At 45.2% G+C, this 21,732-nt stretch overlaps 1 protein-coding gene across 1 annotated transcript; it reads right to left on the reverse strand.

Moving 5' to 3' along the window:
- Window positions 1-867: 867 nt before the first annotated feature.
- LOC139237944 (calreticulin-like) lies at window positions 868-20,973 on the reverse strand. Its single transcript, XM_070867273.1, has 9 exons — window positions 20,754-20,973; window positions 14,057-14,158; window positions 13,028-13,231; window positions 9,935-10,029; window positions 8,454-8,663; window positions 8,238-8,351; window positions 6,037-6,180; window positions 4,304-4,396; window positions 868-2,341 (listed from the first exon to the last, which is right to left on the reverse strand). Exons 1-9 carry the CDS (start codon window positions 20,839-20,841, stop codon window positions 2,129-2,131), a joined length of 1,263 nt encoding a protein of 420 aa, XP_070723374.1. The 5' UTR covers window positions 20,842-20,973; the 3' UTR covers window positions 868-2,128.
- Window positions 20,974-21,732: the final 759 nt, after the last annotated feature.

Raw genomic sequence — 21,732 nt, forward strand, 5'->3', positions numbered from 1 at the left:
GTTTAAAGGAGGGTTTAGGAGTTTGTTGTATTTTTTTTTAAATAAAAAAGGGTTTTTAGGACATGGAAGGCCCAACCAGAAACAATGGTGGAAGCAGAATCTGGAATAGCTTTTAGTAGGCTAGTAGGTAAATATTTGGAAGGTAAAAATGTAACAGTATGGGTTGTGGGACTTAGTGGATTAACTATTTCAGAGAGCCAGCACAGGAATAATGGGCCAATTGGCCTGCTACTGTGCTGTGTAACACACCACTTCAATGATTCAGCACCTTCAAGGCAGGCGAGAAAATGAGGGCGAGTGGCCTGTGCGGGAGCTCAGGATCGGTGCGCGGTCAGGGTCATGCACCTTAAGACTTACATTTATATAGCAACTTTCACGACAAAGTGCTTTACAGCCACTGAAGTACTTTTTGAAGTGTAGTCACTTCAAGTATAATGTGGGAAATGCAGCAACCAAATTGCACACAGCAAGCTCCCACAAACAGCAATGTGATAATGACCACAATCTATTTGTGACATGGATTAAGGGATAAATATTGGCCCAGGACACCAGGGATAACTCCCCTGCCCTTCAAAATAGTGCATGGAAACTTTTACATCCATCAGAGAGAGCAGATGGGGCCTCGGTTTTAACGTCTCATCCGAAAGACGGCACCTCCGACAGTGCGGCACTTCCTCAGCACTGCACTGGGAGCGTCAGCCTGGATTTATGTGCTCAAGTTCCTAGAGTGGGACTGGAACCCACAACCTTCTCGACTCAGAGGGAAGTGTGCTATCCACTGAGCCACAGCTGACACTGGGGGCGGTGGGAACATTGACGGTGAGCACTCAAGCCAGACGCGGAGAAAAAAAAACACAAGACAAAATCCACAGTACCCATTTCACTTCCATTGGTATATTTATTGTAGAAATGTGATCAAACGTATTTCTGTATTGCACACAGAGAACTTAAGTTTTCCAAAAACACGGTCATCGATTAAATCACCAATTTACAACATTTAAATAACGGATTAAAATGACAAACTTTAGCCTTGGTCTGTACAGAAATTTTTAAGTTTCCTTTTGAAATTTTGTTGGAAATAGATTGTTTTTTTTTGTCCCCCTCTTCTTCGTGAAACCCCTATATAAAGAATGTAAAATACAACGGCAAAGTTGACCCTGGATTTGGAAAGAGCCAATAAACGGCCATGTGTATAACCAGTGCAGTCCTGCTTGACCCAATTGTTCTCTCTGAATGAATAAAGGCAGTTGTACAATTACACTTACAGTTGAAGCCGGTTAAATGGGAAAATTCCTGATGGAAGTGAAATTATTCCAACTTAATTCAGATCATCCCCATTATGCAAAATCCCATCACCAGATTTTTTAGTTACACTTGGGAATTGAGTGGTTCTCAACAAAAAAAAAAAAAATACCCCCTTATAAAGCAGTGGAAATAACTGGCATGAACTGTAAAACCTCAGACACGCTCAAGTACACTCTTCAGTGTATTACATTTATCTAGCTAAGTAGATACATTAAAACAAGCTAACCTAACAGCATGGGGGCCCAAGCCTGGAAAGTACTGGCAGCGAGTGTGAAGGGCTTGTGCCGAATTTTAACCGAGGGGTTGACCCATTTAAAAATAAGAGTTAATGCCTCAGTTAATAAACAGCAGAGAGAAAAAAAAAAAGAGGGGAAACTGATGCAAGCCAGTTTAGTTTGTACGTGAACGATGCTCGGGTGAGTTCCAGGCTTAAGTTGACTAGTTCATTGCAGCCAGTCAGGTTGGTGTGTTCAGAGTGCAACACATGAGTCGGGAGTTCTGCAATCAAATTAGATTCCCCCCCACCCCCACCCCCCCCCCCCCCCATTATTGTGAGCCGAATATAATTTTACTACTCAAGCTTGAGAAATCTCAGTAGTCCCCTTTTTCCTCAGCGGGTGTATTTTCAGTGGGAATTAAAATCTCATTCCCCTTTTCTTCATTTCCCCAAACTAAAGACCCAAAACCATATTTTTTTCTAATCTTTGTTCGTAAACAAGAGAGCACATTCCAATAAGAGGTCCCAATTGCTTTGTGTAAAGGTTCCATTCTGCACGTTGCCTTGCTGCCATTCATTCTCCCAACATGTTTTATATTACAATCTTTATAACTCATCCTTTGGAGCAGTATCTGTTGCATCGTCATCTTCCTCCTCTTCATCTTCATCCTCTTCCTCCTTCTCTTCTTTCTCTTCCTCATCATCATCATCCTCCTCGTCGTCACCCTCGGCATCATCTTCCTTATCCTTCTTGTCTTCCTCCTCTCGCTTCTTTCGATCCTCTTCATCTTGCTGCTCCTTCATTTTCTTTTCGGGTTCCTGAGCAAAGGACAACAGTAAACAATCAACTCCCTTTCACTCTCTGGGGGGGGGGGGGGGGGGGGGGAGGGGGGGGGAATACAAAAAAAAAGACAGCCATGGACATGGGACATATTCAACTTCAGTGAAGCATGAATCACAGCCATTTGAAATGTTTCACATTGCCAAAAAACCCCACCAAGCATTCGATTTACAAGTTTCGTCAGTTGCATGAATGAGGGACTTCAGTGACGTGGATAGACTGGAGAAGCCGGGGTTGTTCTCCTTGGGGCAGAGAAGGTGGAGAGGAGATTTGATCGAGGTGTTCAAAATCATGAGGGGTCTGGACAGAGTAGAGAGAGGGAAACTGTTCCCATTGGCGGAAGGGTCGAGAACCAGAGGGCACAGATTTAAAGGTGATTGGCAGAAGAACCAAAGACGAGTGGTTGGCATCTGGAAGGCACGGCCCGAGAGGGTGGTGGAGGTACACAATCTTATCTTTCAAAAGAGTTGGATAAGTATGCGTAGGAAAAAAAAATTGTAGGGTTACAGGGAAAGGGCTGGGGAGCAGGACTAGCTGAGAGTCAGCACGGGCTCGATGGGCCGAACAGCCTTCTGTGCTGTAACCATTCTGTGATTCTATCCCTACAATACTGGAGTTTTGTAAGAGACCATTTTGACTTATATAACACTAGGGTGAAGTACTGACAAGCCTCACTGGTTATGGTAGTACAGAGAAATTACACAGCAGCGCAACACTGAAGTGTAATTTTCCTCTCAGCTAGTCTTGCTCCCCTGCCCTTTCCCCGTAGTCCTGCAATTTTTTTCCCTTCAGATACTTATCCAACTCCCTTTTGAAAGATAAGAATGAGTCTGTGTCCACCATCCTTTCAGGCAGTGCGTTCCAGATCCCAATCACTTGCCGTGAAAAAAAAAAGGAGTATTTTCTTACATCACCTTTGGTTCTTTTGCCAAATCACCTTCAATGCGTGTCCTCTGGTGCTCGACCCTTCCACCAATGGGAACAGTTTCTCTCTATCTGCTCTGTCCAGACCCCTCATGATTTTGAACACCTCAATCAAATCTCATCTCAACCTTCTCTGCTCTAAGGAGAACAACCCCGGCTTCTCCAGTCTATCCAATTAACTGAAGAAACATGTAATTAGAATTTTAAGGGGCTGTGCGGACCATTCCAAATACCGCCAGGTTTGAAAGCCAGTGATCCAGCTGAGCAGAAGTGTGAGCGTTGCGTGGGTGCACAGCTCAATAGGACCAGTGACTGCATTGCGCTGGAACCCAGACTGATCAGAGAACGCTTGTCCATAGAGAACATTTCAGCTCAACATTCCCGATAAGCTGCATAGCTCTGTGCCAGTTCCCGCGCAGCCCCAGACCGGCTTTTCACAGTTTGCAGAACCCATGAAGGGACTGCGTACCCAAGAAATTGTGATCTTTGGTTCGGATATGGAGTGGAAACAAATAACTGGTTTTATTTGCTATAGGATGGGATTACTAAATTTTTTTTTAGAAAAGGGACTTTACCCCTAACTGCAGGCATTAGTACATTGGTAAATTGTATGTGCAAGGGATATAAAGTCTTTTCAATGTTAGTTTAGAACTCTAAAATTTTGAGGATATCAGCCTAAGAAAACCAAGCATTTCCCAAATCCCCAATTTCCATGCACATAGCTATTCTTATTGACTGCCAATTTAGCACTCATTCACACTGAATTGTTAGTGAATGCCATAAAACTGCTAAGAACCAGACTGCAACAGTCTAAACAACTTGTGCACCTTGAGAGAGAAGGAGCTTTCATTCCAGTCCCAGTTGCATTGAAACACAAGCCCCACTAGGGAAAGGACAGAGTGCATCAAGGGCTGGGAGACACGTTTCAAATCAGGCTTCAATCCCACTCGCATACGGCCTCCTGCAGCCAATTCCTTGTACAACTGCCATCCTGCAGAGATCAGTTACACCCTTACCTTAGTTGCTCCCCAGGTTTCCTTTCCAACTTCCTCAGCATATTTTTCATCGTCTGCAATTAGGAAGTTATCGAATATTGTCCCAGATTTGACCTGAAAAATACATTAAAACGGGGCTCAACAACTTGGTCACATCTGTACAGAAACAAATTCTATGCAAGGCACTCCCCCTCCGTGGAGATAACTGGTTTGGGGGTGGTGGGGAGGGCGGTAAGAATAAAGAAAAGATGTGGTGCAAGGAACGTTTCGGTTAAGCTGGGCGGCCGAGAAGCGGTCTGGAGATGCCGCGCAGGCCGTTTTAAAAATAAAATGGAAGTCGCACATGCATTGAAATTCGAATCAGCCATGCGCCCTGTTAAAGGGGCTGCTCAGCCCACCCCCCCCCCAAAAAAAAATTTAAGTGACAATTGGGTGCAATGTAGATAACTGAGAAAGACTTGCATTTCTATAGCATATTTTCATAACCACCGGACGTCTCAAAGCACTTTACAAAGTGTTTTTAGTGATACTGATTGATACAATATTGGCCAGGACAACAGGAGTAACTCCCCTGCGCTTCTTTGAAATAGTGCCACGGTATCTTTGACAACCACCCGAGGGTAGGCGGGGCTTCGGTTTAACGTCTCGTCCGAAAGACGGCACCTCCGACAGTGCAGCACTCCCTCAGCACTGCACTGGGAGCGTCAGCCTAGAGTTATGTGCTCAAGTCCCTGGAGTTGGACTCGAACCCACAAGCTTCTGACTCCGAGGCAAGTGCGTTACCCACTGAGACACTTACTCCCAGGGTCTTTGGAACTGGACATTAAAATGCTAGCCCCTACAGTGCTGGTTTCCACAAAAGGGAGGGGGGGTGGGGGGCAAACAAATTACTACAAAAAAAAGATAAAATTACATTTAATATTCCAGCTCACATTGGCTGTACTTGTTTCTTGTTCTGCCAGTGGAAACAGTTTCTGCTTATTTATTCTGCTGTAAAGCACTTTCGGTGGTCGTGAAAAATGCTATATAAATGCAAGTCTTGATTTCCTTCATGATTTTGAACACCTCTAGTTCAACAGAATTTGCTACTTAAATTGTTTATCCCTCGAATGAACTATGGAAGAAATATTTTAGAAGAATGCACAAGGACAGGTCATTTTAGTCCTTTCAGGGAATCAATCCTAGATTTATGCTGAGCCCTCCCCAGTGATACTGCAGAGCAAACAGGAATTGAAACTGCATTTAATTTTTTTTTAAACTATTAAGAGCACATGTGCGCAGTCAAGTGGTTATTCATCTTGTGGGCACAGTTGGCCTCATCAATAGTTCACTGTTGCGCAGCAGTGTCCAAAGTGTGCCTTTATGGACCACTTGGGTGCTTACCTCGAAGCACTGCAGGCCAATAGCTAATTAACATTTCTGTTAATTAGGTCTCAAGATGGGTACAGTTTAAAAACACTCACGAGAGAAGGACTCAAGAACAGAAATTTCCATGCCCCTGGGTCATGAACTTCAAAAACAGGACAAGAGGAACAAATAAGCAGTCAGATGGAAACTGCCTTTCCAAGGCTTTGCCAGCTACAAAAAAAAGTTCTTGTATTCAGTGATTCAGACACTGTTAGTGGCTTGAGCGCCTGTAGAACGAGACTTCAACAACAGGGAACGTTACTACAAACCTCTCCGTTTCCGCTGTGGGGGCCGAGGGTGTGGGGGTGGGGGGGGGGGGGGAAGGAGAAATCTTGCATTGCACAAACCTGCCACAAATCTAGGCCAAGCACACTGATATCCTTATAGCTGTAAAGGTTGGCATCTGGTGTGTACTCTGGATTATCAATTTCAGGGTGAATCCATTTCCCCTTGTAATCTGGATTATCAATTTGCCGTGGTTTCCATTCACCCTAGGGCAACAAAAAAAAACAATTAGGTTCAGTCAAGAGGACAGGATTAATAATTGTTCTAAAAATAGAAAATGCTGGAAATCTCAGCGGGTCAGGTAGCATCTTTGGAGAGAGAAACAGAGTTAACGTTTCGAGTCGCCGACCCCTCTGTCAGAACTGGCGAATGTTCGAAAGCTAACAGATTCTTAAGGAGCACTGAAAGGGAGAGTGGAGGAAGATCTGTGATGGGGTGGAAGACGGGTGAGATGAGAGAGACAAAAGGCCGACTCGAGATGGTAATGGCAGAAGTTAGAAAAAGACGAGTCGAGATAGGGTGTAAATGGCGGAATAATTACCGGCTGCCATGGGAAACAGAAAAAAATGACATAAGCTAATACACAATTGTTCTATCTACTTGCTTTGTATTTTTTCTGAACCTTATATTGGGGAAGGAGGTACAAGTCTAAACGATGTAAAAAAAGACAAATAGACATCGAATAGATCATTATCCAAGCAGCAACAAACTGATACTATTTCTGTCACTGGACCGGCACCATTCAAATCGTGAAGGCCATCGACAAAAATCCATTACCAACAGTTGAGACTCCCAGGCTCGTGAGAGGGACAGCAGATGGGTATGGAAGGGCAGGCGAGCCCCTGGAGGGCAGAGAAAACACCAAGGACACCCTCAAAGCTGGAAACAAATGTAACATCCCCACCGACTCCTGGAAAACCTGGCCCAAGACCGCTCAAAGTGGAAGAGAAACATCCGGGAAGGCACAGGCACCTTGAGTCTCTTCGCCGGGAGCAGGCGGAAGCCAAGTACAAACAGCGGAAGGAGTGCACAACAACCCAAGCCCCCCACACCCACCCGTCCCTCAAACCACCGTCTGTCCCACCTGTGACAGAGACTGTAGGTCCTGCATCGATCTCATCACCTTACTGTGGAAGCAAGTCATCCTCGACTCCAGGGGACTGCCTAAGATGATGGAAGGGCTACCGTGGCATTTAAAGCAAGTGGCAAGGTCAATACAGTTCAGTCTGTGCTTTAATTGGTGAAAATCAAGGAAGGTCAAGCAATTGCAGATCAGTGAATTCACAAAAATGACTTCATATCAAAGTTGATCTGAAGGCCCAAGGCCAAACCAAAACTTTGGTAGATTGTACTTTGAATGTCGATGAGCTACCACAGAACTTCACAACGTCTTGTAGAATTTTGTGACAATCAATTACAAAAACCAGACTCTAAGCAGGCAGGTGTCACACCAGTGTGAATGTCTGGCACTTGCCATTGCATAATAAGGCACTAAATAAATTAAATGTTCTCTAAAGTAGTCTTTGCACGATAAAGACAACTGCAGGGATTGCAGAGCTCCTATCCAAACTCGGGTTTTGAGAGACTGTCTTAAGGTGTGGAGTCATTTACACTATCGGCACGTTCAAAAAGCTGACAATCGAGGCAGTTTTGCACCCATTCACACAGCACTGATTCAATGTAACGCTGCCAGGCATGCAGCTTTCCTGTAACTCCCACGCAACTGGCTCCTCAATGCAAAAAACCATACACGTGCGGAATACTGAACGGGCCGCTCAGCCCTTTAAAGGGCAACTTTACCTGCCCCCCATGGGAACATTGATCCAATGGTGAGGACACTCGGGTGGATTGTACAACAATTTCCACCAGTGCAGAGTGAAAATTGGCCACATTCTTCTAAACCCACCCCCTCCCCCCAAAAAATACAGCCTGCAACAGATTCGCAGGGGTCCCTTATGAAAATACCATGCACCAATGGATTAGACTACTGCCTGCAACTTACAGAACAATGGATACCAGACTATTACTTCAATGAACCTGATGTTGACAGTCATTGAAACATCTGCAAACTCATTCTTTTTGGTGTGAAAGCAAGTCATCCTCATTCAAGGGACCACTATGATGATGATCCGAGTAATAATGTAATCTGGGTAACAATGCTCTCGAGTCAGGTACTTTGTCAGTCTCGCTACACACAACTCAATTCAATAAATCAATGCAGAACACAAAATAGGCGAGCTCTTTATAAGTTTAAAAAAGTCACCTTGTATTCGGAGTTCTGAATCATAGGGGGCTCCCACTCGCCATCCATCTCATCATCCCAGTCTTCAGGTTTCTTGGCATCGGGGTCAGGAATGTGCTCTGGTTTCTCCCAGTCCTGATGGAAAAGTTTTAAAAAGTTAACCATCCCCATCGAGCGAAGGAGGCAGCAAGGAACCCACTTCCCCCCCCAAATTTGCAGCATTCCCACTCAACTTGCCTCCGGTTTCACATCCTCGGGATCGTCGATCTTGGCACGTTCATCCCAGTCTTCCGGCTTTTTAGCTTCCGGATCTTTGATTTTCTTGGCTGGGAGGAAGTCCCAGTCTTCTTCCAAACTGCCCGATTCAACTTTCTGGTTGTCAATTTTCACTTCGTAAGTATTGTCTGGACGGACGATGAGGGTGTAGAGATGTGTAAATTCATCATCCTAGGTTTATTAAAAAAAGGTTTAGAGCCAATGTTCCCTGTAATTCTTTTGTGGGGGGGGGGGGGGGGCGAGGAGGAGGGGCACAGCCCCTTTAACAGGCTGCATGGCCCATTCAAATGTCCGAGCATGCGCGGTTTTTCCACTGGAAAGCCGGCAATATGGCCTGCGTGGGACCGCCAGGTGTTGTTTAGAGCTGCATTAACCAACTTGGCTGAACAATTAGCCTTGTCTGCCCCGTGCATATACTCCCTTCATCCATTCTTCTTACTGGTGGGGGGGGGGGGGGGCATAGTTTCAGAATAAGGGGTCGCCTATGTAAGACGGAGACTAGGAGAAACTTCTGCTCTGAGGGGCATGAATCTTTGGAATTCTCTACCAGAGAGCTGTGGAGGCTGGATCATTCAAGGCTGAGGTGGGCTGATTCTTGAACTACCGGGGAGTAGGCAGGAAAGGGGGAGTGGAGGCGAAGATCAGATCAGCCACAATAGTGTTGAATGGCAGAGCAGCCTCGAGGGGCCGTATGGCCGACTCCTGCTCCCATTTCTTATGGCAAGCCAGACCACCCTGATACGACAGACAAAATGCCGCATTAGACTGCACCTTCACCAGCTGGTAGTTTCACAAGAGACCAGCTATCTGTGGTCAATGGTGCATCACCACAACTGGGGAATGGAATGCACACCAGAAACAAAAAAAGATGTACTTGATTAATTTTGCTTCCGTCACCAGCACCACTGCAACATGGCCATTTCCTATACAATTTATTTTTCTGTCCATTACTGCAAAGTCTTCCAAACCAATAATTTTGGCCGCAGGGGATCAATTAGCATAGACCATTCCAACAACAAAAAAAAGGGTCAATACACAATCAGATATAGTCCCTGAAAAAGGAGCTCGACTCAATCTACCGACTCTTGAAGACAGATCCGTACAAGAAGCAACAAAAAACACAATGGTGAAGCAGGGACATTATCGAGCGCAGGAACCGGACTGTGACATTACAAACTATTGTACTATTCAGTATGCCCAATGAATAGTACAATATTCATATATTAACATTCAATGTGTACAATGATGAAACAATGAACCCCAGTTTCACTTTCTCCCCCTCCCATTCTGACGAGGGAGCTGCATCTCAATATTAACCCCGTTATTTCCCCCCCCCCAGATCCTGGCAGTGTTGTGCATTTTTCCAGCCTCTGCTTTTATTTCAGGTTTAGTAAAAATGGCCACTGCAACTCCCAACACAGAAAGGCGAAGCAATTACTCACTTTGCAACGAACATCCTTGGAAATCAAGTGATTCTTTCCTTTGTAATTGAAGATGACGTGGACTTTTTTGGTTCCTGGGCCACAAATGTCAGGACCTGGAATTATAAGAACAGTAAAGAGTCATCCCTCACTCACAATGGCATTTTCCAATATCCTACAAGGTAGAGTTATGTTATGGCTCCCTAGCATTGGGAGCCGTTTCATAGTAATTTTTAATATGGTTCCTAACATTGTAGACAGGTAGGTTCTTAAAGCACAGTATAGGGATATAATCTGAACTTTACTTATTGATCTAGTGCAAGTAATGAAACCAATTATAAACAAACAGGATACACGATGCATCTCCGAAATCCCTTTTAAGAACGCAACATAAAAATTAGGAGCAGGAGTAGGCCATTCGGCCCCTCGAGCCTGCTCCGCCATTAAATATCATGGCTGATCTTCTACTTTCCCACCCGATCTCCATATCTTGATTCCCCTAAAGTCCAAAAATCTATCGATCTCGGTCTTTAATATACTCAACAATTCACAACTGAGTGAAGAAATTTCTCCTCTCCTCGGTCTTAAATGGCCGACCCCTTATCCTGAGACTATGCCCCCTAGTTCCAACTCTCCAGCCAGGGGGAAACAACATCTCAGCATCTACCCTGTCAAACCCCCTCAGAATCTTGTCTGGTTAGAAACATAAAAACATAGAAAAATAGGTGCAGGAGTAGGCCATTCGGCCCTTCGAGCCTGCACCGCCATTCAATAAGATCATGGCTGATCATTCCTTTAGTACCCCTTTCCTGCTTTCTCTCCATACCCCTTGATCCCCTTCACCGTAAGAGCCATATCTAACTCCCTCTTGAATATATCCAGTGAACTGGCATCAACAACACTGCGGCAGGGAATTCCACAGGTTAACAACTCTGAAGAAGTTTCTTCTCATCCCAGTCCCAAATGGCCCACCCCTTATTCCAAGACTATGTCCCCCGGCTCCAGATTTCCCCAACATCGGGAACATTCTTCCCACATCTAACCTGTCCAGTCAGAATCTTATATGTTTCTATGAAATCCCCTCATCCTTCTAAACTCCAGTGAATAAAGGCCCAGTTGATCCAGTCTCTCCTCATGACAGCCCAGCCATCCCTGGAATCAGTCTGGTGAACCTTCGCTGCACTCCCTCAATAGCAAGAACGTCCTTCCTCAGACTAGACCAAAATTGAACACAATATTCCAGGTGAGGCCTCACTAAGGCCCTGTACAACTGCAGTAAGATCTCCCTGCTTCTATATTCAAATCCACTAGCTATGAAGGCCAACATACCATTTGCCTTCTTCACCGCCTGCTGTACCTGCGTGCCCACTTTCAGGTGACTGATAAACCATGATACCCAGGTCTCGTTGCACCTCCCCTTTTCCTAGTCTGCTGCCATTCAGATAATATTCTGCCTTCGTGTTTTTGCCCCCAAAATGGATAGCCTCACATTTATCCACATTATACTGCATCTGCCATGCATTTGCCCACTCACCTAACCTGTCCAAGTCACCCTGCAGCCTCTTAGCGTCATCCTCACAGCTCACACCGCCACCCAGTTTAGTGTCAATGAGATCACCTCAGGTCTTCCAAACTTGTGTATAGACAACCCTCTAAATCGCAGGAATCAATTTAATGAACCTGCGTTGCACCGTCTCAAAAAGGCAAGGATATCCTCAGATAAGGAGATCAAAACCGCGCATGGTTTAATGAGCATACAATTAAGAAATTGCATAGATCAATACAAACTGTACAACCCATAGCGAACACAAACTGAGGCATAAAGTTTGAGAGATGGTGGTGGATGGGTATCATCCTATTACCACTCTCCCACTTATCAATAAGAATTGCATTGGGTTGGCATTCTTGGGCTCTTTTCATAAACAAAAATGCCAGCTATGCCTCAGTGGGCAGCACACTCGCCTCAGTCAGAAGGTTGTGGGTTCAAGTCCCACTCCAGGGACTTGAGCACATAAATCTAGGCCGACACTCCCAGTGCAGTGCTGAGGGAGTGCTGCACTGTCGGAGGTGCCGTCTTTCGGTTGAGACGTTAAACAGAGGCCCGTCTGCCCTCAGGTGGACCTAAAAGACCCCACAGTGCTATTTCGAAGAAGAGCAAGGGTGTTATCCCCGGTGTCTTGGCCAATATTCATCCCTCAATGTTCCCCACATTACAACAGTGACTACACTTCAAAAAGTATTTCATTGGATTATAAAGCGCTTTGAGACATCCGGTGGTCATGAAAGGCGCTATATAAATGTAAGTCTTTCTTTTTCCAATCATTATCACAAACAGATCATCTGGCCATTATCACAATACTGTATGGGGGAGCTTGCTGTGCGCAAATTGGCTGCCATGTTTCCTACATTACAATAGTGACTACATTTCAAGTACTTCATTGGCTGTAAAGTGCTTTGGGACTCAGGTCAGGAAAGGTACTATAGAAATGCAACTTTTCTTTTTCATTACTGTGAATTCTGGAGAATAAATGCGATTATACTTTGCTGTGCAATATTCTAGATTTGTGTGTGTGTCTTTCCCAGGAGATTGCGTAGCTGCTGTGGGAGGGTAAGGAAGTGTCTACTCTTGACGCTCCAGGCATCCAGGCATGTGGGACAGGCTTGATGGACCAGCTGTTCATCAATCGTGTACGGTCTTATTAGGGTTGCGCCAGCACGGGGGGATGCTGGGATAGCTCCATTGTCATCCCGTGCGCGCTCTCTTCTGCTCTCCCGCTCGCGTTCTCTCGCAAGATAAGTGTTAGAAGTGATAGGCGTGGTCAAGCTGTTGTCCCGTGTGGGAGATGGCGATTTTCAGGTCGTCTCTTGCATGAGGCAGTAGGGAGGAGTGGCACAAGAGCAATGACTATTCCATGCAACAAGGGAAGGTGGGATAGCACCTTCAGCCTCCCAATGTGCGGCATTTCCAGTCTCATCCAAGCTCCTGTGGGCAGGGGGAGACCACTGTTTCCTCACACACATCCTCAGTGCTCCTAGGCTTGGGGGGGGGGGGGGGGGGGGGAAGCGGAGGGGAAAAGAGATAGGGTACAACCTTAAAAAAAAGGAAATACTTGCCAAACATGATGTTGTAGTTGGAGTCTCCGTGCATGTCAGACTGATCAAGATCCGAAGGGAAGATCTTCACGTATCCCCCGCCGCAGTCGATGGTCTGCTCGTGCTTGACTGTGAACTGAATGACAAGGGTCTTCGCCTCATTGCTGAAGGGTTCAAACCTTGCCGACATTGCGTAGAATCTGGCGTCCTCGCTCGTCTGGAGTCCTAGAATTGGGGAAAAACAGAAGATAATGGGCACAAGGGGTTAAATAAATGAGTGGCCTCCCACATTCTGCCCTACGTAAACGTCGGTGCTCCAAAACTCGGCTGCCCCTGTCCTAACTCACACCAAGTCCCGCTCACCCATCACCCCTGTGCTCGCTGACCTGCATTTACTCCCTCTTAAGCAACACCTCGATTTCAAAATTCTCATCCTGGTTGTCAAATCCCTCCATGGGCCTCACCCCTCCCTATCTCTAATCTCCTCCAGCCCCACAACCCCCCCTCCCCCACGATGTCTGTGCTCCTCTAATTCTGCCCTCTTGAGCATCCCTGATAATCGCTCAACCATTGAGTGGCCGTGCCTTCTGTTGCCTCAAGCAGCCTCTGATTCTTTGCCAATCGCCTTAAATCTGTGCCCTCTGATCAGCAACCAGTCAGCCATTGGAAACAGCTTCTCTATTTACTCTATCTAAACCCTTCATGATTTTAAACACCTATTTATTTATTTATTTATTTAAGAAAATAAATTAAGGTCGAACATTCAGAATGTGGAGTACCAACTTTATTCATGGACATTTAGACATCGACAGTGACCAGAGGTCAGAGGTCAATATGCCAGAGTCATCCTACCCACACAGCCAGGAAAGGAAGCTTGGCAGCTGGAAAAGACCATGAGGCTCCCGACAGGGAAAGATTATATCTAACAGTACCTGTGACAGCAACGCAGTGATAATGCACGGGAACCCCCTTTTCACTGCAACGGGAGGCAAGAAATGGGAAAGAGCACGCGCCATTCAGAGTTTAAACCCAGGAGGGGAATTCTCCTACCTTTGTCTTTCTCGGCATCGCCGTGAAATTTGCCAGCGGTCAGCTTGAACTTTCCGTAATCGGTTTTGTGCTTTGATTCGGCCCATCTCTGTGTCCAGGCATCTGTTGCACAAGAATTAAAAAAAACACAGCTACAGTTTAAAGTGTTTCGGCATGTGCTGGCAATGCACAGGACAGTCAGTATCTGAAAGGATTTTTTTTTGAACGATGAGTGAGTCAAGGGTTATTGAGAACAGGCAGGGAAGTGGAGTTGAGGCCAAGATCAGATCAGCTGTAAAATGCTAAAAAAAAAATATATATAATATATATATATATACAGACCCAAAGCCAAGAGAATATTACAAGAATTTCTAAAAAAACTTCTCACTATAGTAAAAGCAAGTACAAGGGTTGATGGGCAATAGGTTCAGTATGTGCACATCGACACCATTTTGTCAGACCTCTAGGTGGCATCTCAATAGGATTTTCTCCATTATCAAACCATCAGTTAAGTCATGTCTGCAGCTGCACATTTATACCATTAACGTCAGGACTAGTAGAACGACACACCAACGCCCAACATTCCCAACCTAGATTTTACAGCAACTATTCAAAGTTACCGTTTACTTTGTACCAGAATTTAAATGATGCCACTGAAAATATGCACGTGGTAACATTTAAGCCAGATTGGAAACAAAGAAAGGTAGAGTTGTGCAATTGGGATTAGAATGAAATATAAATGTGAATTAGCTATAAAATGGTAATTTATTAACTTGAAGCGTGCCATTATCTGCCGATTGTGTTGACTCAAATTTTAAAAAGCCAAGCGATTCCCCAGTTGCTCACCAAGTTTATCCAGCGAGCACTAGACCCTTACAATGAAGGTCCACGGCTTAATGCCAAGGGTTATGGGGAGCGGGCAGGAAATTGGAGCCGAGGCCAAGATCAGATATGATCTTATTAAATGGCGGAGCAGGCTCGAGGGACCGAATGGCCTACTCCTGCTCCTATTTCGTGTGTCCTTATGAAACACTTGGTGCTGGAAGTATTACATCAATGAGTCGCCTGCCCCCTAGGCTAGAGGTGTAAAAATCCACTGGAGCTCCCGTTTCTTCCACAGCATCTCCCAAACCTAAAAGGTCAAGGGCTGCAGGAACATGGGAACTCTCATCTCCTCCAAGTCACACACACCATTGCCTGAAATATATCAGCCGTTCCTTCATCGTCACTGGGTCAAAATCCTGGAACTCCCTCCCTCATAGCACTGTGGGAGCACCTTCACCACACGGACTGCAGCGGTTCAAGGTGGTGGCTCACCACCAACTTCTCAAGGACAATTAGGGATGGGCAATAAATGCCGGCCTTGCCAGCGACACTCACATCCCTGGGACAATTTTTTTTTTTTTTTTTTTTTTTTAAACACTACATTTTAGATATTAAGGGAATCAGGGATTATGGGAATAGTGCAGGAAAAGTAGAGTTGAGGTATAAGATCAGCCATGATCTTACTGAATGGCAGAGCAGGCTCAAGGGGCCGAAAGGCCTAGTCCTATTTCTTATGTTCTTTATTACCCAGTGACATCTACTAAAAGGGCTCGTGTGTGGATCTCATGCCAGAACAGGAGCAGGCACTGCCGTGATGCCCTCATGTGGGTAAATAGTTTGCTGGAGGCTTCCCGGCGAATAATGGCTGCTCGGGAGTGAAGTACCAAAAGGGTGACCCAGGACCTGTGGAACGGTACAACAATAAGGATTCAACACGCACTGGGGCTGAGGGAAGCAGCAACGGTGAGGGGAAGAAATTTGTTCGGCCAGGGGGGGCACATTATTCTAGGAGAGACACGAACTCAAGCATTGGAAGCAAAAAAATTATTTTTTTTTTTTTATAAAGTGTATCAGCATGTGCTGGCAATGCACAGGAGAGAGTCAGCATCTGAAAGGTTTTCATTTTGAACTATGAGGGAGCCAAGGGTTATGGGGAACAGGGAGGAAAGTGGAGTTGAGGCCAAGCTCAGATCAGCCATGATCTCATTGAATGGCAGAGCAGGTTCGAGGGGCCGAATGGCCAACTCCTGCTCCTATTTCTTATGAAAAAGATTAATATTTCGGATCTTTCAGAGAAGTTCTAGTAACCCAGTTTACCGGTTATGAGGCCCAGGTGAACATCCACCCATCCCCCCTCTCCCCCAAGCTTATATTATAAATCAATAACCTGCAATTTAAAAAGAGCAAAATACTGTGGATGCTGGATATCTGAAATAAAAACAAAAAGTGCTGGAAATACTCAGCAGGTTAAGGCAGCGTCTGCAGAGAGAGACAAAGTTAACATTTCCAGTCAATGACCTACAGGAGAACCTGAACATATATACTCTTGGAGCTAGCATCTGCCACACAAAAAAACCTTCACAAACTGGCATTATTTTATATATAAAGCTGTTTTTATACTGTTCTTTCCACTCAGATTCCAAGAGCCCAGTTTACCAGGTTAAAATGATTTCCTGCAGCCCAGCGGCACACTCCGATCCAGGTAAAACTGGGTCCACAAGTCCACTGCCTGTACAGGGAAAACAAACAGGTTTTAAACCGGCATCAGGAACCAGCTCAAAGACACTGGGCTGCCAGAATCCAAATGACGAAGAAAAGGGGACAGTCAGAACCGATTATTAAAAAGGTGGAGTGGAGGTTGTGTGGTTTAGAGAAGCTTTGAAGCTTCCACTACCTGGTTAAGGCCACTTGCCAGTTTTATTATTCTTTTTAGATAGTCTCATGTTTAAGACTTCTCCTCCCTCCTCTCCCCCCCCCCCCCCACCCAAACAAAAAGTTAAATAGAACACACAACCAAAAATCAAAAGGAAATAAGGAGCAAATACACAAAACTGTGTTACATTTGTCCTATTCCATTTACTGGGAGATTAAAGCAGACAGGAGACCTTGAAGTGCAGGACCAACACACATGGCAAGTGGCTACTCGAAACTGGCAGTACTTCAAAGCCCCACGCAAAGCAGGGATGCTGGTACTATATAAACTAACCCTGCTGTAAACCTCGCATGTGCTCAAGTGGAAGAGACGCCAATTTTTGCCTGAAGTACAGCAGACCATGGCTTTAAAATTATACGGAGGGGGATTCCAGTCCTTTGAAAAAGGAGAGCTGTGACCATTCAGGAGCAAGTGGTCCATGGTACTTTGGTTCACACCTTGCTTCTAGCTATACCCCAGAGGATGTACAAGAGAACCAGGAACATATTGGAGGTAGCATCTGCCACATTAAAAAAACCTTAAAGCTGTATTTATAGTTTTTTTCTGCTCAGACTCCAAGAGCCCAGTTTACCAGGTTGCACCTATTTCCTGTAGCCCAGCGGTACATTCTCAGATTCAGGTAAAACTGGGTCGACAAGTCTGCCGCCTGTACAGGGAAAACCGGTTTTAAACAAGCAGCGGGAGCCGGCTCAAAAAGGCTGCCAGAATCCAAATGACAAAGGAAGACCGTACAAAAGCAGCTAGTATTTAATAATAAAATGCAGGAAACACAGAGTAGGTCCGACAGCATCAGGGGGAGAGAGTTTTAACATTTCAGCATTAGAAATAGATGAAAGATGACCGACCTGAAAGCTCGCTCGCTCTCTGCTGCCTGAGCTGCAGAGTGCTTTCTGCATTTTCCGGTTTTATTCCAAATTTCCCAGCATTGGCGGTAGTTAGCTTTTGCTTGGAAGAAAGCGTGCGTGCAAGAACATTTTGTTCAAAGCCATCAGGCTCGAGTATTCTGGCACCCATAGCGTCAAGGGCTAATGAAGCTTCAATTCAAGAGCACTTGCACCTCCTGATTCATTATGTTAACATCCCGTCACTGAAATGCGCGCAAGCTCACCTTTAATTGCATCTTCAGGAGACGACAAGAATACTCAAGAGCTGGTTGAATCAATACATTTTTTTTAAAGTTAGATCCATCTTTTTAAATATTTTGTGCAATTAAGCACAAGCCTGCTCCTTGCACAAGACACCGCCATACTAATTGATCAACTGCGCCCGCAGCCTGCCCATTTATCAGTTGGCCTTGGAACCAGATAGGACATCAAACAATGTCAGCACCAACTGCCACCGTAGAAGAAACCTACCTCCCGGGAAATGACTGCTCGTTACCAGCCCAGAGATTAAGATCTTATCTGCGACTGGAAGGAGGAGTGCCAGCACTTGTTCTGGCCAGGCATTGGTACCGCAGCAATCTTTGTTCCCCGCCCACCGCCAACCGTAACAATTAAATGCTTGCCACAGAAGCAAGTACTCAGGTCAGACACGCATGCCTAACAGAGAAGGGGGGAAGCACAAAAAGACAAAGAGCAGTCGTGCGCTCCTCCACAGACACGGGATGGTTCCAGCACTGAGACAGTTCCACCACCAGGCGAGCACCAGTCGAGTTTGAGGAACTGGTCGCCGGTCATGTCTGGAATGCAGGGTTGAGAGAAAATATAGCTGACAGGAGGGAGAAAACCAGGAATTTGAATCATTCATTTCCTGAAGTGGTTTACATTCTTGTAAACACTTGTTACTTCAGAAAGTCCAGACTTACCTCAAACAAGCATCCTTCATGCCTTTCAAGGAAGTGGTCATCCACTCCCCTACATGCAGTCAACTCAATCCAACATAGCAGTCATTTTCCACACCGAACACCTTGCTTTAATTAACATATGCAAAATAACCAATTGATCATGACTAGATACTTTATGAGTCAAGATTTTTTGGCTCGCTCTCTCTCTCTCTCAAAACACTTATTCCTCTGACAAGAATTTGGTCACCTGTCCCAACACCCACCTTCTTTGACTCTGTCACGTTTTGTCTGATTATGCTTGTGAAGCACTTTGGGCATTAAAAGGAGTTTTATAAATGCAAGTTGTTAGTGAAGAGATGGATACTCTTAGTTCAGCCTTATCCTCCTACTTGCCAACTGAGCCAATGGTGGACAAGATCACCCTCCAAAACAAGGAAGCCAGCATGACTCAGGTATGAACACAAGTGGCACATTCCCAAAAAGGAATTAGTAGGTTACACGAACTGGAGGCAAAACTAACCAAAAAATTGGAAATAAGTTATAGCTATCCATTTAAAAACAGGATTCCATTCCTCCCAAAGGCAATCAGTGCTGGCACTTGTAAAGTGGGGAAATCATCTTGTATTTCACAACTTGGCAGTTGGCTTGTGCAACCTTACATAGTACGTGTCTTCAGGTTTTTGGACAGGGGGAGGAAGAGGAGGAGCGGAGGTCAATTAGGAACAACCTAACTGAATCTGATCCACTTTGCAGGAGTGGCTGAATAGCGATTAGAAACCAGGCACTGGCCGATTTCCCTTCTTCCCCAGCCCAGGAAATCATAATCAGCATTCCCTCAGTCACCTGGCAGACTGAAGCTAATTCAGCAGAGAGCGGGGTTTGGACCTGGCTGGGACCTTCCCGCTCTCTTTCTGCCTCAGTATCACACTTATTATTGACTGGGACATCAGAAAAAACACAAATAGCTTTTATTTCCATACCAAGCCAGATCAGACAAGAAATGATAAGTGAGTTACTCTGCCTGAAATCCATTGACAACTGTTTAATGCATGGGGGCTAAGTAGTTAAGGGTCTTCGATACTCACCCATTCATATGGTATCTCATCTCGTGACATGGCAACGAGCTTGAACCCTCCCCCAAACGCCAAAAAAAAACTTGCTTTATTAGTCACTGAAGTTGATGTAATAAAAGTTCAAGATAATGAAGACAATGAAATAAGTCTTGGATATGTACTCTCTCTCACCACTCTACAATACCTTCTTACAAGCCTGAAAACCAGAACAGTCACAAAGCATGCAAACCAGAAGATTTAGTGACAGCATTTATTGCAAACAAGCACAAGGAAATGTGTTTCTAAATAGGGGGGAAAAAAATCAAACCCCCTTAAATTCAGACTTTTTCTTAATACTTCTATTAGATTCAAAACTGACTAATTAAAGCTTTATTTGGATGGATAATTGAGACACACATCTAGGTGGGATGAGAACCTCAACTACTGTAAACTCAAGTAATCCCACTCCATGGAGCTAAGTAATTAAGATTTAACAAATGTTCCCTACAACAACTCCAATATCTCAGTTTTGCCTTAAAAACCAAAAAAAAAAGTACTTATTTATACAACTATACACCCTCCTCCCCCAAAAAAAGAGATTAGGGGACGAGGGGGAGGGCAAGTCATGTCAGTTGCTACAGTTTACTAAATGAAGAATTCACCAAAACTAAATTTTTTTTAAATTAGTGGGGGGCTTTAAAAAAAAAACATTTTAAAAAAAAAAGAGAAAGTGAAACAAAAAAAGTTTACTTACCACCACCATTTTAATGCAAGCTCTTTTCAAAAAGGAAGCATCCTTTTACATAAAAGTACAATGAGGGTTTTTTTTTTAAATCCCACTTTTTCCATACATATACACATACAAAAACACAAAGATACAGTTTCACAATTTCCCAACACACACACTTGAACCTTATGAAATGCTGGCTCACAAAAATTGCAATGTCAGAAATACACCTATTCAATAATGTTTTCAACAACAACAAAAAAACTGCAAATAATTTAAAGAGTAAATGAAATACTTGAGGTTTTAATTAATGAAATACTTTGGGAGAGAGGGGGGTTATTTTTTTTTTTAAAAAAGGAAGAGATGGCCTCCTGCTCCCCTCTGCCTCAACTCACCTCCATCAGAAAATTCCTCCTTAAAATGAACTGTTGGTTCTGCCGATGCAAGGGCAACCAGCAAGCAGAGCAGCAACCTAGTCTTCATCTTTTTTCCTTGGGTCTTTTTTGGGGGGTTAATGGGAGGAAAATTGCATCGACTGGAGGCACCTTTGACACAATTGAGAGCAGCAAGAATGAAGCGGCTCCCCCTTCAGCCTTTATACAGCACGCGTCACGCAAAACTTGTCCTTTTTTTTTAACGTCCCGCCCCCTCCACCTCGCAACTCGCCGCACTGATTGGCCGCCGCCTCGCACTGCGGGTGATTTCCTCCCCGGCGATTGGCCGCCGCCGCCGTCGCTCCCAACGGCGCCGCCTTTTTTTCGGCCCGGCCCCCCCCTCCACGCGGGGTTGCGCGCGAGGCTGCCCAGATGGCTGCCGCCGATTGGCCGGTCCCCCCGCAGCGTCATGGCTACCGAGAGAGGAGGGGGGAGGGGGGGGGGGGGCTCCGCGCTCGGCCAATGGGTGACGACCACATGTTCGGACGCGGGCGAGGCGCGGGAGGGCTGCCCCTTTCCCCCCGCGCGGACGCGCCTGATTGGCCGCCGCTCCTGTCAATCACGTTAAGTCACACAGGGACATTTTTTTCAACTGGCAATGCTATAATTTTGCCCCCCAAAAAGCCCGCCTCAATGCAAGATGCACAGCAATGTCTATTTTGCACCATAGCATGGTGCAAATCCACCAAAGTAATGTTTTGTACATTTTCCAGCATTTTACATAGGATTACATAGGATATATAGCACAGAAACAGGCCATGCCGGCCTTTATGCTACACTCAAACCTCCTCCCGTGTTTCCTCATCTAAATCTATCAGCATAACCCTCTATTCCCTTCTCCCTCATATGCTTATCTAGCCTCCCCTTAAATGCATCGATACTATTCGCTTCAACCACTCCCTGTGGTAGCGAGTTCCAAATTCTCACCACTCTCTGGGTA

This window comes from Pristiophorus japonicus, chromosome 24, assembly GCF_044704955.1.
Source record: "Pristiophorus japonicus isolate sPriJap1 chromosome 24, sPriJap1.hap1, whole genome shotgun sequence".
Classification (NCBI taxonomy): domain Eukaryota; kingdom Metazoa; phylum Chordata; class Chondrichthyes; family Pristiophoridae; genus Pristiophorus; species Pristiophorus japonicus.

Coding starts and splice junctions, on each gene's coding strand:
- LOC139237944 (XM_070867273.1), bottom strand. CDS start 20,841: ATGAAGACTAGGTTGCTGCTCTGCTTGCTGGTTGCCCTTGCATCGGCA. Junction 14,159..20,753: donor GGAGGAATTTTCTGATGGAG/GTGAGTTGAGGC, acceptor CTTGTGCAACAG/ATGCCTGGACACAGAGATGG. Junction 2,342..4,303: donor AAACCTGGGGAGCAACTAAG/GTAAGGGTGTAA, acceptor TCCTTTGCTCAG/GAACCCGAAAAGAAAATGAA.